Raw genomic sequence first — 18,286 nt, 5'->3', positions numbered from 1 at the left:
ATCATTGGTGGGAATGTAAATTTGTACAGCTACTATGCAGAACAGTATTGCAGGTGTGTATGCTCAGTCATGTCGGATTCTTTGTGACCCCATGGACTGTAGGCCGCCAAGTTTCTCTGTCTATGGGATTTCCCAGGCACAAATACTGGAATGGGTTGCCATTTCCTTCTCCAGGAGATCTTCCTGACCCAGGGATTAAAGCTGCTTTCCCTGTGTCTCCTGCATTGGCAGGTGGATTCTTTTTTATCTTTATTTTCTTATTGAAGGATACATGCTTAACAGAATTTTGCTGTTTTCTATCAAATCTCAACATGGATCAGCCACAGGTATACATATATCCCCTCCTTTTTGAACCTCCCTCCCAACTCCCTCCCCATCCCACCCCTCTAGGTTGATACAGAGCCCCTGTTTGAGTTTCCTGAGCCATACAGCAAATTCCCGTTGGCTATATATTTTACACATGGTAATGTAAGTTTCCATGTTACTCTTTCCATAAATCGCACCCTCTCCTCCCCTCTCCCCATGTCCATGAGTCTATTCTTTATGTCTGTTTCTCCACTGCTGCCCTGTAAATAAGTACCTTAGTACCATTTTTTAATATTCTGTATATGTGCATTATAATACGATATTTATTTTTCTCTTTCTGACTCACTTCACTCTGTATGATAGGTTCTAGGTTCATCCACCTCATCAGAACTGACTCAAATGGGTTCCTTTTTATGGCTGAGTGATATTCCATTGTGTATATGTACCACAACTTCTTTATCCATTCAGCTGTTGATGGACACCTCCATTGCTTCCATGTTCTAGCTATTGTAAATAGTGCTGCAATGAACAACTGGATGCATGCGTCTTTTTCAACCTTGGTTTCCTCAGGGTATATGCCTAGGAGTGGGATTGCTGGGTCATATGGTGGTTTTACTACTAGTTTTTTTTAAGGAATCTCCATACCGTCTTCCATAGTAGCTGTGTCAATTTACATCCCCACCAACAGAGCAAGAGTGTTCCCTTTTCTCCACATCCTCTCCAGCATTTATTGTTCGTAGACTTTTTGATGATGGCCATTCTGACCAGTGTGAGGTGATATCTCATGGTGGTTTTGATTTGCATTTCTCTAATAATGAGCGATGTTGAGCATCTCTTCATGTGTTTGTTAGCCATCTGTAGGTCTTCTTTGGAGAAATGTCTGTTTAGGTCCTTTTACCACTTTTTGATTAGGTTGTTTGTTTTTCTGGCATTGAGTTGTATAAGCTGCTTGTATATTTTGGAAATTCAGTTGTTTCATTTGCTATTATTTTCTCCCATTCTGAGGGTTGTCTTTTCACCTTGCTTAAGTGAAAGAGGAGAGTGAAAAAGTTGGCTTAATGCTCAACACTCAGAAAACTAAGATCATGGTATCTGGTCCCACCACTTCATGGTAAATAGATGGGGAAACAGTGGAAACAGTGGCTGACTTTATATTTTTGGTCTCCAAAATCACTGCAGATGGTGACTGCAGCCATGAAATTAAAAGATGCTTACTCCTTGGAAGGAAAGTTATGACCAACCTAGATAGCATATTGAAAAGTAGAGATATTACTTTGCCAACAAAGGTCTGTCTACTCAAGGCTATGGTTTTTCCAGTGGTCATGTATGAATGTGAGAGTTGGACTGTGAAGAAAGCTGAGCGCTGAAGAATTGATGCTTTTGAACTGTGGTGTTGGAGAAGACTCTTGAGAGTCCCTTGGACTGCAAGGAGATCCAACCAGTCCATTCTGAAGGAGACCAGTCCTGGGTGTTCTTTGGAAGGAATGATGCTGAGGCTGAAACTCCAATACTTTGGACACCTCATGCGAAGAGTTGACTCATTACAAAAGACCCTGATGCTGGGAGGGATTGGGGGCAGGAGGAGAAGGGGATGACAGAGGATGAGATGGCTGGATGGCATCACTGACTGGATGGACGTGAGTCTGAGTGAACTCCGGGAGTTGGTGATGGACAGGGAGGCCTGGTGTGCTGTGATTCATGGGGTCGCAAAGAGTCGGACACAACTGAGTGACTGAACTGAACTGATAGTTTCCTTTGCTGTGCAAAAGCTTTTAAGTTTAATCAGGTCCCACTTGTTTACTTTTGATTTTATTTCCATTACTCTAGGAAGTGGGTCACAGAGGAACCTGCTTTGATTTATGTCATTGAGTGTTCTGCCTATGTTTTCCTCTAAGACTGGCAGGTGGATTCTTTACCACTGAGGCACCTGGTAAGCCATGGAAAACAATAAGGAGGTTCTTTAAAAAACTGAGAACAGAACTACCATAGAACTGAGCACTTCCACTTTTAGCCATATACCTGAAGAAAGCCATAATTCAATAATTTGAAAAGATATATGCATTCCGATGTTCACTGCAGTACTACTTTACAATAGCCAGGGCATGGTAGCAGCCTAAATGTCTATCAGCAGAGGAATGGACAAAGAATATGTGGTACATATACACAACAAAATATTACTCAGCAATTAAAAAAAGAACAAAATAATTTCATTTTTGAGATTGTCAAACTGAGTGAAGACTCAACACAGAAAGACAAATATCATATAATACCACATATATATGGAATCTAAAAAAGGGTACAAATGAGCTTACTTACAAAACAGAAGTAGAGTATTTGGATATAGAAAACAAATTTATGATGACCAAGGGATGGGAACTGGGACTGACATATACGCTTACCATACATATAAATAATAAGAACGTGCTGTATAGCATAGGGAACTCTGCTCAATGCTCTATAACGGCCTATAAGGGAAAAGGATCTCAGAAAAAAGATATGTATACATATACATATGTATGGAGAAGGCAATGGCACCCCACTCCAGTACTCTTGCCTGGAAAATCCCATGGATGGAGGAGCCTGGTAGGCTGCAGTCCATGGGGTCGCTAAGAGTCAGGCATGACTGAGCGACTTCACTTTCACTTTTCACTTTCATGCATTGGAGAAGGAAATGGCAACCCACTCCAGTGTTCCTGCCTGGAGAATCCCAGGGACAGAGGAGCCTAGTGGACTGCTGTCTATGGGGTCTCACAGAGTCGGACACGACTGAAGTGACTTAGCAGCAGCAGCAGCATACATATGTACATGTATAACTGATTCACTTTGTTGAACACCTGAAGCTAACACAACATTGTCAACCACACTCCAATAAAAATTAAAACTTAAAAGCAAACAAACAAAAAAGCCCCAAGAGATCCCCTGGAGTAGGAAATGGCAACCCACTCCAGTATTCCTGCCTGGAAAATTCCATGGACAGAGGAACCTGGAGGGCTACAGTCCATGGGGTCGCAAAGAGTTGAACACGACTGAACAACTGAGCATGCACACACAATCTGTGGAAGATACATTAACCTTAAATGACCTCTACCAATCCTAGTTTTGGATTTTGTATACAGAGGCCAGACAGAATCTGTTAAAAAAGGGGGGGTGGGTGGGTGTGAGCATAAAGAAATTTAATCAGCCACAGTAATTATTCCTGAGGGAATGATGTCAAAATTAGAAGTGCTAGATCTTGTAAACAGCCTTTTCAGAAACACTTTAAAAATCAATGCAGTGAATCGCCACATTGTAAAGATCATAAACATACACCTCACTAATTAAAAATGTAACTGTCCTAGTTTTATGTGCAAAGACACCCTGTTTGGAACAAAACTTGTGATAACCTGGATTCCAAATCAGCTGTATCTCCAACAACTTAGATGGCAGTGAGGAAGGTGTGCACAGAAACAGGTGTTAAATGACACAGAAAACAGCTCCAGCAAAGACAATGACAGTGACGGAGATGCATTTGAGATGTGACTAAAACAGTTAAGTAAAATATAAGAAGAGCAAAAAGTAATCCTCTAAACTGCTATATGATGTGACTTTATGCATGAATAATTAAATGAATTAAATAGATATTTGACAGCTTCATCTATGTCCCTGAAGATTTATCCACTGAAGCTGGCAAAAATACTGAAAAGCAGGCAATAGAGGTGAGGACAGGGGTGAGCAAAGAGCCTCAAGACAATACAAACGAGCTTGGTGAACTGTGTCAACGGCATAATATGATTCAAAAAAGACTTTACGGGCCTGTCAGTCATCCACTGTGTAGAGGTGAAGTTTTCAATTTTCAAACTGAAGGACTAAACTAAATGTTATCTAAGATTCCTGAGGTTCTTAAACTTTATTTCTTTCGTTTTCTACTTTGTTGTTTTAATGATCCAGCAGCACTTGGAAAATACAAACAGAAATGCTATTTTAGAAGCTACTATACATTTCTTAAGGGACCTCCCTGGTAGCTCAGCTGCTAAAGAATCCACCTGCAACACAGCGGACCCCGGTTCAATTCCTGGGTTAGGAAGATCCACTGGAGAAGGGATAGGCTACTCACTCCAGTATTCTTGGGCTTCTCTGGTGACTCAGACGGTAAAGAATTCCCCTGCAATGCAGGAGACCTGGGTTCGATCCCTGGGTTGGGAAGATCTCTCAGAGAAGAGAATGGCTACTCACTCCAGTATTCTGGCCAAGAGAGTTTCATGGAGAGAGGAGCCTGGCAGGCTGCAGTCCATGGGGTCGCAAAGAGTCGGACACGAATGAGTGACTTTCACTTTCACATACACTTCTTATTCTTTACAACCATTTAATATGTCTTGGAAACAATACAATTCAAAAACTTCAGTCCTGCTCTACTGCTTTTATGAGCTTGATTTTGGACTTGAAAAATCCTTGGTATTCCACACTATACTACCAGTTTCTCCATCATCGGAGAGATATAAAGTGTATTTTGCAGTAACATGGATAAACCAAGAGACTGCCATACTGATTGAAGCCAGAGAAAGACAAATATCATATGATATCACTTACATGTGAAATCTAAAAAAATGGTTACAAATGAACTTATTGACAAAACAGAAATAGAGTCACAGATGGAGAAAACTCACGGTTACCAAGAGGGGAAAAGGGGGTGATAACTGGGAGAGTGGGATTGGCATACACTACTGTATATAAAATAGATAACTCATAAGAACCCGCTGTATAGCACGGGGAACCCTTTTCAATACTCTAACGAACTATGTGGGAAGAGAATATCAAAGAGTGGCTACATGCATGTGTATAACTGATTCACTTTGCTGTATAGCAGAAACTAACACAGCACTGTAAACCAACTAAATACCAACAAAAAGAATGACAGAATACAAACAAACAAACACAAGAATGTCTCATTCAGCCCTCCTTCCCCGCCGAGTGGAACCTGGGGCTCTGAGATAGTTCACTGCTGCCCAGGGGCACGGCTGAGTCCGAAGCCCAGGCCTCATCCTGTGTGAATTCCGGCAACAAGCCAGGGCACCCGGCTCTGGCTTTGTCACTCCTGATTACTGCAGTCATGAATCATACTTTCAAGTCTTCCATCCTCATCTAGGTTTTATGCATGAATGTACAAAAGTTATGGGCCACGTTAGTATAATTTTCTTGTTATTTTAATGTGATTTCTGACTTCATTCCAGAAGGGAAGCACCCAATGACCTGTCCACACCCACATGGTTTTGCCCTGCGGCAAAGCCCACCTCAGCCTCCAACAGTCACTCCACAAGGCTCCCATCTCCTCTAAACTGCACATTCTTGCCAGACTGCATTTCTAATCGGCCCTCTCCTCCTGGAGCACCATCCTACGGTAAATCAAGCAGAATGGACATGGTGACAACAGACGCTGATCTCAGGAACGTCTCGTGTGATATCATCCATTAAGTAGAGGTGACCTAGGCAGGCAGGCGCAAACTACTTTGCCCGTACTGCCCCAGCGTCACCATCCCGTGGCTTTTAAGACACACACAAGTGTGCGCAGACACATACGCACGCATACACCATCACATCCGCCGCTGGTGAACTTTCGGAATCTTGTTTGAAATCAAAGCTACTACCCACCTCTGTAAGCTCATCTTTGCCTTTTCCAGCTCAAATACGATCACTGCTCAGAGTTATGTGACGCTAAGGCTTGCGACCGACAGTAAGTACTCACCTTCAATCCTCTTTAAAGCTGAAAGGCACATATCCTTCCTTGGAAACTCGAAGGGATTGTTACAGGTTCGAATGGTGTCACACTCACATTTCCCATTGATTAGATTGCAGCCAGAGACAAGGTTTTCATTGCATGGTTCAAAACCGAGCAGTTGGTCATCATCCCAGTTCTCATCTGGAAAACAATTAACAACCACATAATGTTTGCTCGTTCGCTTCATTCAAAGGCCTGTCTGAAAGCAAAAATGTGAGAAGGTGTCAAGATTAACATCGAGTTTTGAACCTCAACTCAGGAAAGGCAGTCTGGCTGCAATTTTACAAATGAATCAAACCCAACCTCCTAATAAATGAGAAGACTGAAATATAGCCAGTCGCATCAACATTAGTTAGTGGTATTTACAAACATTTCTAATCAAAAACTACTACTCCTCTGATGTGTTATTACAGTAACAATTGAGATTCCTTTAAAGTTTTTCATTTTAAACAACGATTCCAAGATTTTCCCATGTTCAATAAAACTATAGGAGCTGCATCTGTCAATCTACAAAATTATTCCAAAAAACTCCAGTTTCTTTTTTTACCGCATCTGATAGAGACTAGTTTCAGGTTTAAAACAGTTCTGAAACATGATACATCAAGGCAGTGCTAATAAATATAAACAGACACCACCCTCCAATGAATGTGCTTCAGTTCAGATGCTAAGGTCTATTACTGCCCACAACCAAGGTCAGGAAAAACAACAAACAAAACTAAGGGCTACAGCCTAGTGAGAGGCTGAAGTCGTCAAATTCTGAAGCTGAGACCAAATCAATGTCCGGGTCAAGGAATGGAGCTGACTAAAGTGAAAGTATTAGTCACTCAGTCGTGTCCATGTGACCCCATGGACTGTAGCCCACCAGGCTTCTCTGTCCATGGGATTCCCCAGATAAGAATACTGGAGTGGGTTGCCATTTCTTTCTCCAGGGGATTTTCCAAACCCAGGGATTAAAGCCAGGTCTCTTGCATTGCAGGCAGAATCTTTACCAACTGGGCCACCAGTATGAAAGTCACTCAGTTGTACCTGACTCTTTGCGACCCCATGGACTACACAATCCATGGAATTCTCCAGGCCAGAACACTGGAGTGGGTAGCCTTTCCCTTCTTTAGGGGATCTTCCCAACCCAGGGATCAAACCCAGGGCTCCCACATTGCAAGCGGATTCTTCAGCAGCTGAGCCACCAGGGAAGACCCTAAAATAGATTTTAAAACCAACTTTCATGGGACCCAGTTCAGAAAAGTGAAGCAAACATGACAGAACCACAGGCAGACTCAATCCTTAACTGAATTCCTCACAGTTGAAACACCTCTTTAGGAAACCAGACTATTTCTCTGAGTCTCTGGTAGGTTATATGAGTTTTCCCCTCTCTTAACATTATCTTTAATAGATACTTTATCACACCTTAACTGGGTACTGACTATTAAATAGTAAACATGTTTCTGATAATCATATCTTGAGAGAATATTTTTAAAGTGCTTGAATTTAAGGTACTTAAACCTGTTGCTCAAAGTAAGGCAGGTATAAAGCCATCTTAACAATGTGGTATTGCAGAAGTCAGTGCAAACAAATGGGTATGATTTTTATAAGGCTAACTTTTCCTTCTGGTGACACTGTTGACTTACTAAGTCAGGAAAAGACTGTTTTCCCTCACTGAAATAAATAATTTTCTTGTCAAGGTGTCTTTAGATGGATATCATTTACAAAACAAAGGGCTTCAGGGTGATTCTTTGAAAAGGGAGAACAGAAAAATCTCCTGTGTTTTGATTTCAGAAGACCAGGCTCTCTTATTTGATCAAACCTTCAGCTCTCAGTAGAATGATTTTAGAAGTTTAAACAAAAACAAAAGTTACCCGTTTGAAGATCTGCTTTCCTATTTAGTCTGTATTTGGCCTTTAGAAATAACAGGTACATAACATGTACACACACAAAGGGACATTCCTATCTTCAAGATGGAAAACCAGAAAAATACACCGAAACAATTCAACAACGTAAAATAGGTGATGATTTTGTCTTCAGTTATAATACATGATGAAATGGCTCACGTAGATAATTTCTTATCTCTATATTTAATTGCTGACATGTTATTAGTACCACCAGCCTAATCCAGTTCTGTGAAATTTACCATGAAGAAATTTTTTGACTGAATATTCAAATTTGGAATTCAAAGTTAGTTCAATTAGGAATGTAAAAGCTAGTAAGAAACTCGAGTGACATTCAAACCACTGGAAAACTGTATTGCTCCTCTTTCTTATCTCATTCCAAGAAGAAATTTTTATCACTATCATTTTAAATATGTATAGTTCCTGTATCACCAATGTGTTGAGGGGATTCTGATGCAGATTCTTCCCTCACAACAAACATCCCTTCCCTCCATTATAACTGGAGTTCCCTGACACATCACTCTTCTGAACCACTGCAGCATCCTCTCACCTGTCTCCTTGCATTACCCTGTTAACTCACTCTGTCAGCACAACCATCTTCCTCAAAAGACAAACTTGCTCAATGGCTCTCTCTTGGCAATAAGACAAAGTCCAAACTTCTTACTGTAGATACGATTCGTTATGATACAGCTTGTACCCACTTGTACAGACCTACTGTGCACCAATCCCTCACACAACCTAATGCTCCAGTAAGTACACAGATTCTCACCACAAACCCTCAAGAAACGCTCCCATGCCTTTGCTCACAGAACATCATCTGCCTAAAACACCTCCTTCCCCTTCCTCTTGATAACTCCTATTCATTCCAAGACCCAAGTCAAGGGGTGGGATGAGTTGGGAGACTGCATTGACCTATATACACTATTATGTGTAAAACAGATAACTAATGAAAACCTACTGTGCAACACAGGGGCCTCTACTCAATGCTCTGTGGTGACCTAAATGGGAAGGAAATCCAACAAAGTGGGGATATGCAGAGCTGATTCACTTTGCTGTACAGCAGAAATTAATACAACATTATAAAGCAACTGTACTCCAATAAAATTTTTTTTAAATTTAAGACAAAACACAAAAAACACCCAAGTCAAATGTCACTTCTTCGAGAAGTTTTCTCCAGCTCTGAGCTGCTCTATCCTCCATGTTCCTATAAATACCTGTGCACACCTTTTATCCTTTCTAGTAATGGCTTCATATAAGTCAAACTTCCCCATTAGACAAACAGTCCTCATGCACAAAACCAGATCCTATCCAACTCTGAATATCCTAACCCCATGATATAAATACAGCCGTATTTCTCATGTCACTGATATGGTAAATGCGCTGTCTATGCTTTTTTTAAAAAAACAACCCACGGACAATGCCTTACTAAAAAATGTATAGATACATATCAAGGAAAACTGTTTCATTATAATGAACTTGTTTACGCAATAAAAATCTTATTCAAAAAGCTTATTAGTAAAGTGTTAATGAGGCAGGCATTTTGAAAAAATTTTCAGACATACTTTGGTACCTTTAGGCATCATCTGTCATTATCTCTTTTCCAGGTCAGCTCTAGACTTCAGCCTTATCACCTGGTTGGCATCATAGGCACTTCCAAAGAGTTCATCTCAGGGCCAATTTGTTTTCACTGCCAGATGTTTTTCTCTGCCTCCCCACAGGAAGACCATTTTCCCTGAGCGTGGAGTCAGAATTAAAAGGCAACTTCCCTTAATACCCACCCCAGCTCCTTACTGTTCTCAGAAGCCTTTTGGCAGAAACGACAGGCTGCACCCCATGGTGCACAGGTGAGCCTGGCCACCCCTCAGGAAATGTCACGGCCGCCTGTGTCCAGTCAGGACACCTCTGACTCTAAAGCCAAAAATGTCTTAGATGCTTTTATTTTCTTTCTTGAGAGGAAACCCTTTCAATTCCAGGCCCCTATCTTAATCAATACTTTGTTTTTCTTCTTCGCAAATAGTTTCCTTAGCAACTGCTGCTTCATAGGGATCAAGTACAACATGTTCTTGAGACAAATGCTTTTGTGTTGTTCTATTACAGAACATTATACGTTAATATAATTTATCAGCCAACCAACAGAGACTGAAAAGCAAAAATTCAGTGAGGTCTGATTACACAGAAATCAAATCTGAGCCCAGCAGCGCCACTGACAGCACTCAACAAATTTGATGTTTTAAAATTTCTTTTCTTAAGTAAATCCATGTATATAGCACAAGGATCAAGGTTCTGATTCTGACACAGTTTTTCATATCTCCTTGGACTGGTCAAGGGTTAGAAGGAAGAAAAAAAAAAAGAGTTAATAACAGGAACAGCTATGACAAACCTGGACAGCATATTAAAAAACAGAGACATTACTTCGCTGACAAAGGTTCATATAGTCAAAGCTATGGTTTTTCCAGCAGTCATGTATGGATATGAGAAGTGGACCGTAAAGAAAGCTAAGCATGGAAGAATTGATGCTTTTTGGACTGTGGTGTTGGAGAGGACTCTTGAGAGTCCCTTGGACTGCAAGGAGATCCAAGCAGTCAATCCTACAGGAAATGAGTTCTGAATATTCATTGGAAGGACTGATGCTCAAGCTGAAGATACAATTCTTTGACCACCTGATGTGAAGAGTTGACTCACTGGAAAAGATCCTGATTCTGGGAAAGATTAAAGGTAGAAGGATAAGGGCATGACAAAGGATGAGATGGTTGGATGGCACCACCGATGCGATGAACATGAGTTTGAGCAAGTTCTGGGAGTTGGTGATGGACAGGAAAGCCTGGCGTGCTGCAGTCCACGGGGTCACAAAGAGTCGGACACAACTGAGCGACTTAACTAAATAACAGGAATACTGCCCTTTATTTATATCAAGTAATTTTTCTCTGGTGTTCTCCATGTGACAAAAAGTAGTCTTTGAGACCGAAAGGTCAAGATATCTGACATACCTCTGCAAATTTATTTTTAAGATTGTAACTTCTTCAAGACACCAAATCCAAATGCTATTTTTTCTAAATATAAAATGAGAGAAATTTTATAATTTCATGTATGAAAGCCTGGCGTGCTGCGATTCATAGCGTCGCAAAGAGTCGGACACGACTGAGTGACTGAACTGAATGTATGAATTAAAATTCATGCATGTTCAAATATAACTAAATGTTTGAGTACTCTAGTGAACAGTCAGTTATAACTATGGCTAATCTGACATCTCCAACTGGGATGTTTATAAGGCAATGTGATGCTTTTCCTCAAGACAACTGTGGGATTTCGGTAGGCAGGATCATTTCATGTGTACTTTCCATTTCATTCCACAGAATATTCATAAGATATGTAACCAGTGATTAAAGTTTAGGAAAATTAGGACTTCCCTTGTGGTCCAGTGATTAGGAATCTGCCTGCCAATGCAGGAGACACAGCTTTGATCCCTGATCTGGGAGGATCCCACGTGCCATGGGACAACTATGCCTGAGCGCTGCAGCTACTGAGCCCACGGGTCTAGAGCCTGTGCTCTGCAACAAGAGAGGCCACACAATGAGAAGTCCGCGCATCACAACTAGGGGGTAGCCCCCACTCACTCCAACTAGACAAAGCCCCTCACAGCAACAAAGACCCAGTGCAACCAAAAATAATTTTAAAATAAAAATATTTCTTAAAAGAGACTTGATAAAGTTAATAATATGTACTACTTCAATAAAGGGCATTGTTAAGGGAATCTGATTTTTTTACTTGGTTATTAGTATTAATTTACTGCAAGTGAATGGTAGTAACTGATGAACACAGTTTGGGGTCACAGCCTCTGCTCAGGCCAAGATGTCAGCAGTTTTACCAGCATTGCCTTTGTACCACCAGTGCAAATGTTGACACACAGAATAAAAGCAAACAATATGTTAGTATTACTGTGAAAATAACTCTGACCTCATGCACTACTTGAAAAGGTCTCTTGGGGTTCCCCCAGGGGTCTGTGGCCCGCATTTTGAGAACTGCTGTTCCTAAAAGCATGCCTCACTGGTACACTTAGGCCAAGACAGAACAGGAGTCAGGTTTAAGAACTAACAAAAGGACACTGGGTACCTCTTCTCCTAAAAGCTACTGGGGCTGCTAAGTCACTTCAGTCGTGTCTGACTCTGTGTGACCCCATAGACGGCAGCCCACCAGGCTCCCCTGTCCCTGGGATTCTCCAGGCAAGAACACTGGAGTGGGTTGCCATTTCCTTCTCCAATGCATCAAAGTGAAAAGTGAAAGTGCAGTTGCTCAGTTGTGTCTGACTCTTCGCGACCCCATGGACTGCAGCCTACCAGGCTTCTCCATCCATGGGAATTTCCAGGCAAGAGTACTGGAGTGGCCTAAAAGCTACTGCTGAATCATAAAAACACATTTCTCTAATGTAACTTTACTTAATACATAATTTGGAACAGAATGATGTCAGTATAAAGCAGAAGGTGGGCTGTTATGTGTGATTTTAATGCTATACTGTTATAAAAAGATCAAGAACAAGTTCTCTCACAATAAACGGAAAAGTCTGCAGTTAATGAATATGTTAAGAAAATATCTTATAATCTCATTTAAATTCCTTCCTCTAATGCAAGAAATGGCTGCCCTAGTGGCTGAACTTTCACTACATTCAACTGTCTGGAGAGGTTGTAAATGAAAAAGCTAGAGATATTCTCCTCTGTGTCTAAAAATCATGATGAAGAAACTACCCCTGAATCTTTAATTCTGATGAAACCAGTCTCCATTCAGAGTAAGTATCTGCGAGGCCTCAACCCCTGGAGGAAGCAGCATGAACTCAGGAGTGTGTGAGGCTGCAGACATGGTTTGCCAGAGCCCAGATGCAAATGTAAAGGGTGGCTTAATTGAGTCTGGATCTTAATTTGGATTTTTATTGTTTATATTTATCCTCTGTGTATGCAGTTCCACAGGTTTTACATGACCTGCCATCCCTATTGTCCCCAACAGCTCTCTATAGTCTAATGAATGATTTTACAAAAAAAAAAATTTAAGAGTGTACATGGGGTGCCAAATCAGAAACACTTAAAACACCTGTACGTCCAACAGCCACCCTCAGTCTTATTCTGGACTTGGTGTTTCTGCTTCATGGACTACTTTCCAACATTCTTGATGATGCCTGAAATTCCTTCTTCCCACAGTTGATATAACAGATTCTAAGTGCATAGGCTAGTGAGAAAGGAGCTGTGATCCTCTGGGTAGGGGAGGGGAAAAGGATGTGAAAGAGGAGGAATCTTCGAAGATGTACGAAGACTCATCAGCCGCAGATCTGGGAAGCGGCAGTCGTGGTTTAGTTGCTAAGTTGTGTCCAACTCTGTTGTGACCCCATGGACTGTGGCCTGCCTCGGGGGTTATATCCGCTCTATGCTCAGGAACCAGCCACGGCAACCCTGGCCTAACTGGACCTAGATTCCACTTCTCTACTCTTCAAAATATCTTTCCATCTGCTTGCTGGAGTCTGAAATTCCATTAACATGGAAAAAAATGTTTCAGGTATGACTGCACATATTGGACAAAGTACTGCGTGTTCACCTGAAATGTCCAACTTCCTGAGGGCACAAAGCATCCCCAGACTCAGAGCCTTATCTTTCCCACCTTATAAGAGCTTAGGGTGCCACAGTTTACTCCAAACCCAGATACAACTGCACCCCATTATGTGGTATTCCACTCACCAGAAATACGCTACAGCAGCTATTAAAAAGCAAGACACAAATTCATAGTACACACTCAGAAGCTCACAGTAATGGAATTCTGTTGGCAGAAGAGAGCCTGCCGGGAATATATATCAGATTAATTCTCCAGCTGTTCACATATCCCTGTGGCTACAGTAAGATGCAAATAGCTAATACTGGCATCTCTTTCCATGCCAGCCTAGAAACTCTGTTGTAATGTAAAATTGCTGCTCTTAACTCCCCCAGCTCCTGGCTGGCTGTTATCAGGCATCCTGTTCTGCTCAAGGAGGAATCTAACATAGCGAGCTTTCATTCTCTCTCCTTCCAGCCTACGGCGTTATGTTCCAAAAGCTGGTGCTTCCCTCTCTCTCTTCTGCATGCTGCAATCGGTGCAAAGCAGAAGGGCAAAATTATGGTTATCAACAGAAATGACTCACGTTATAAACATTTGTTTTATAGGCATTTTCACAGAATAAAACTATGTTAGGCATATGTAGCTATGTACCAGAGTGGACAAAGTCTGAACCTAAAACAATGGAAATATTAAAATATGCACACAATTTTTTGGGAAAGATTCTTAAACCAGTTTGAAAGATTCTTAAACAAACTCTATAAATATGTAACAAGCAAACGTGACCACTGATTCATATTATGTCCAAGTAGGGAAGTCTTTGAAAAACAATGCTGATTCAATTGACTAAATCAATTTATAGTAAAACATTTGTGGACGAAAAGTAATGTTCCACTGCTGTAGCTTTTGTCAGACACCACAGCAATACAACTATCAGATGATGACCACGGAGGAACTACAGCCATGTAAAGTCAGTCATTCATCCATTCATCCTTCCTTCCAAACATTCGTTCCTCAGTTACTGGTATTCCATTAAAAATCAAGAGCTGAACAAGGAAGGTACTAAGAATTTAAAACACTAGGAAAGAGGAGTTTACAGTACAATTTCCCACCACTCTAACCAAAACCATACCAAATATGTGAATAAAATGTTCCTAAGAATCCTGAGACAGAGGAAAAGATTAAGGAAAGGATAATTTCCTTTTTGATAATAGGAAGCTGGTGGGGACAGAGAAGAACTTAAGAGAAGATAAGCAGTATCTCTAGAAACAAGGAATTCATGAAACAAGATGAGGAAAAGAGAGATCGGGGCTGCAGCACACAACTCTATTTCACAATCCTGCCTAAAGCCGGGACTGTCTATCCTCAGTTGAAAGTGGAAAAGCAGATAGCCCAGAGGTCTGTCCTCATGGAGAGGGGATCACCACCTTAGTTCTGTCATTAGAGTGACTCTGAGCAAGGCAGTTAGTCCTCTCAGCTCCAATTCATCACTAATATGGAAGTGTAATGGATAATCCATGAGGTCCCTTTAGACATCATCCTTGTGTTTCCTCGATTCTGGCACCTTTGTTGAAACTGTACTATTCAATTTACTGGACAGTGTCAGAAAACCACATGCTTATGGTGGTCATAATTTAAATTTAAAATAATTTCCCATTTATCTGACTAGTTTAAGGTTTGGAAACCAATCACTATGCATTGTAAGGCAAGCCAAGGGTGCTTTTAATATAACAAATATCACTTTGGAGGACCTTTCCAGCACATCTAGTCCTAGAGGATTAAAACAGGATTGGCCTTGAATTGATAACTACTAAAGCACTGTGTCGCTACACAGTTGCCTCAACTTCTGTATACATTTGGAAATTTTTATGATAAAAATGTTTTTTAATGGGAAGAGACTATAGGAAAATTCATCAAATACTTCAAATGAAGAGCAATAGAAATGGCACAGGTTGATATTGATGGGACACAGTTAAAAGGGACACAGTTAAACACGCAGGGTTTAAAGGGAAATTTCACAGGAAATAAGGTTAAAAAAAAAGAAATTGAATTGAATTCAATTGAAATTAGAAAAAGAGCAATAAAGCAAATCAAAAGAAACAAGAAAGATAATATCTGGAGAAAATGCAATAGAGATAAAAGCAACAGGGGTGATTAACATAATAAAAACTGATTCTTCAGCAAGATTCTTATGATATCTCATAAATGGTTTATGACTAACAGTCCCATCTATGCATGTCACCTCATTCAGGTAGGTACTTGGACATATATTAATACTGTTTTCAATAGGTTTCTCTTCCCTGGTTTTACCAGGAAGTTAGACATTAAATGGTTACATTTTTGAAATTTTTAGATACTTCATTCATGGAAACTCTTCCCTTGCTACAATTAGTCTGACTGAACCCAATGGTGTAGAACTCAACCCCCTACATTTCTTCTGCTTTAAGACTGAATCTCAGTATTTTTAAAGGAAAACTTCAGGCCTTCTCGACCAGCGCATGCTTGTGCAGTGTTAGACCTTCTGGTCAGGCACATGCCATTACTAAGCCACACAGGCTTCTCTGAGCAGGAATGTCCACTAAAACATGGAATTTCCTTGTTTCACCAGCTTTAAAGAATATTGGTACTGTTATCAAATGCACTGTTACTTACAAATTAATACATCTTAGTTGAGGGAAAAATTATCTTGGAGAAGTATTTAATTCTGTCACATTTCCTCTCTTCATCTCAATTCTCTAAAAGTCATCCTTTAAGCCAGATGATTATTTTCCTACAGAAGGGCTTTGGTGTAAATAACACCTAGTAAGGGCGTTATAAGAACTGCCCTATCAAACTTCTTAAGGATGTGGAGTCAGAAAACAGCAATTTCCAAATAAAGTCCAACATCTGGCCGTTCAAGTCTCTGGCACGGAACACAAAGCCTTGTTTAGATTTGATCACAGACCACCTCTTCACCCTCATCTCTCCCACTCTTCCCCACTCACTGCAGCAATACTTTATAACGGCATGCTCCCAAAGGACCCATACTGTTCGTGACCCCCCCCCAGCTTTGCAAAGCCATTCTCTCTGGCTAAGAAAGCTGCTTCCCTTTACCTGCTTTGAGAGCTCCTATTTAATCTTTAATACTTTCTCCAGGTTTCATCTGCTCTATAGGGACTAAATCAAGAATTATCTCCTCTGTAGGAGTCCTATTACATATCTATTAGAATTATTTCATTTATGGCAGTATAATGAAATTGCTCATCTCATCTCCACCAGAAAAAGTAGGTTCTTTTTTGTCATTGGGCTATCACAGGGCTTGCAAATAGTAGCTCAGCAAAATAAATATTTGCAGAAGGAATAAACAGGAACAGGAGGACCTGAATTTCAGCAAAGCAATCGAAATCTTTAAGTGCCAAATGTTTTTGGAAAGTAAGTTTGGTGGTAGGAAAGACACACAATTATTCAGAAATAGCTGAGAAACACCTTTTTATCCCAGTTTTTCTGCTGAAACATTAATACTGAAAACATTTCCTGTGAAACATTAATACTGACTCAAGTTTTCTTTCAGCCTCAACATTTTATTACCCTATACTTCCAAATATCAATAAATATGTCGTGTTGAACGGGTAAACGAATGTAATATTCCTCAACCAACATTGGATAAAAAAATAATAATAAATTCTTGTTATCCCCCTTCCTACCACTTTTGTCTATCATGACCATAATTAGATAATGTGACAAAGTTAATGCTTCTTGTCAGAAAGGTACTTGTATGAATAATACACAGTACCACTTCATAAATAGGAAATGTATGCTCCAACCTAAAATCTGTTAGTCAAATGATCAAGAATGAAACAGAAGACTAGATATGAGAATGCCATTTTTACCTGACTGTACTCACCCCAAAGTATAAAGCACAACAGGGAAAAGAAGAAACGTGACCAGAATTCAAACAAGAACAACAAAATGAGCATGGTATTCTGAAAATAAGCACTCCGAGGGCTATAAATGTTTCATTATACTAGCTGAACAATTAACACAGATAATGAAACACATTTCACAACATGTCCCACCCCTTCAGTCAAATCTTTAGATAACAGCGAACATTTTCTAAGCCACGGACCTTACTAGGTGCTTTCCATAGATTCCCACACAAGCAGGCAACAGGAGGAACTGAAGAACAGGGAAGTGAGGTGGGCAAGAGCTAGACAGGCCAAGAGTCCAGAGAACTCGAGCACCACGGAAAAGAAAGGGAAGTGAAAGTCCTCAGTCGTGTCCGACTCTTTGCGACCCCATGGGCTATACAGTCCACGGAATTCTCCAGGCCAGAATACTGGAGTGGGTAGCCTTTCCCTTCTCCAGGAGGTCGTCCCAACCCAGGGATCGAACCCAGGCCTCCCGTATTGCAGGCAGATTCTTTACCAGCTGAGCCACCAGGGAAGCCCCAGAGAAAGGGAGGAACCCTGTTATTCTTTCATGTCACAATGGAGCAGCCCATCCCAAGTGGATATGATGGTCCACGGCTGATGGTCATTGCTCGAGGGGCCAGCAGAGCCTCCGACACATTCTCAGCCAAGACGATGGCATTGCTGGTGCCTTTGGAAACATCTGGAAACCTGACAGTATGAACGTGATCTCAACTATTCTATCATCCAGGAAACAAGGGTTTCCTTGCGAAAGTAATAATGCCTCCACACAAAGCAATACTCCTGAGGCAAAAGTAATGATTTCTAAGAGGTGTAATGATCTGTAAGTAGCATTAAGGAATCCTTTCAGGATAATGAATTAGTGAAAC

At 40.8% G+C, this 18,286-nt stretch overlaps 1 protein-coding gene across 1 annotated transcript in view; it reads right to left on the bottom strand.

The window, feature by feature from the left end:
- CRIM1 (cysteine rich transmembrane BMP regulator 1) overlaps positions 1-18,286 on the bottom strand; it is a 208,396-nt gene that overhangs the window by 160,643 nt on the left and 29,467 nt on the right. The window contains exon 2 of the mRNA XM_052648451.1: positions 6,026-6,199. Coding sequence (XP_052504411.1) covers positions 6,026-6,199 — 174 coding nt within the window. The remainder of the gene's footprint in view (positions 1-6,025; positions 6,200-18,286) is intronic.

The sequence above is a fragment of the Budorcas taxicolor genome, chromosome 11 (assembly GCF_023091745.1).
Source record: "Budorcas taxicolor isolate Tak-1 chromosome 11, Takin1.1, whole genome shotgun sequence".
NCBI classification, from domain to species: domain Eukaryota; kingdom Metazoa; phylum Chordata; class Mammalia; order Artiodactyla; family Bovidae; genus Budorcas; species Budorcas taxicolor.
The sequence above is the reverse complement of the archived record's forward strand: the minus strand, read 5'-3'. Positions and strand labels throughout refer to the sequence as shown.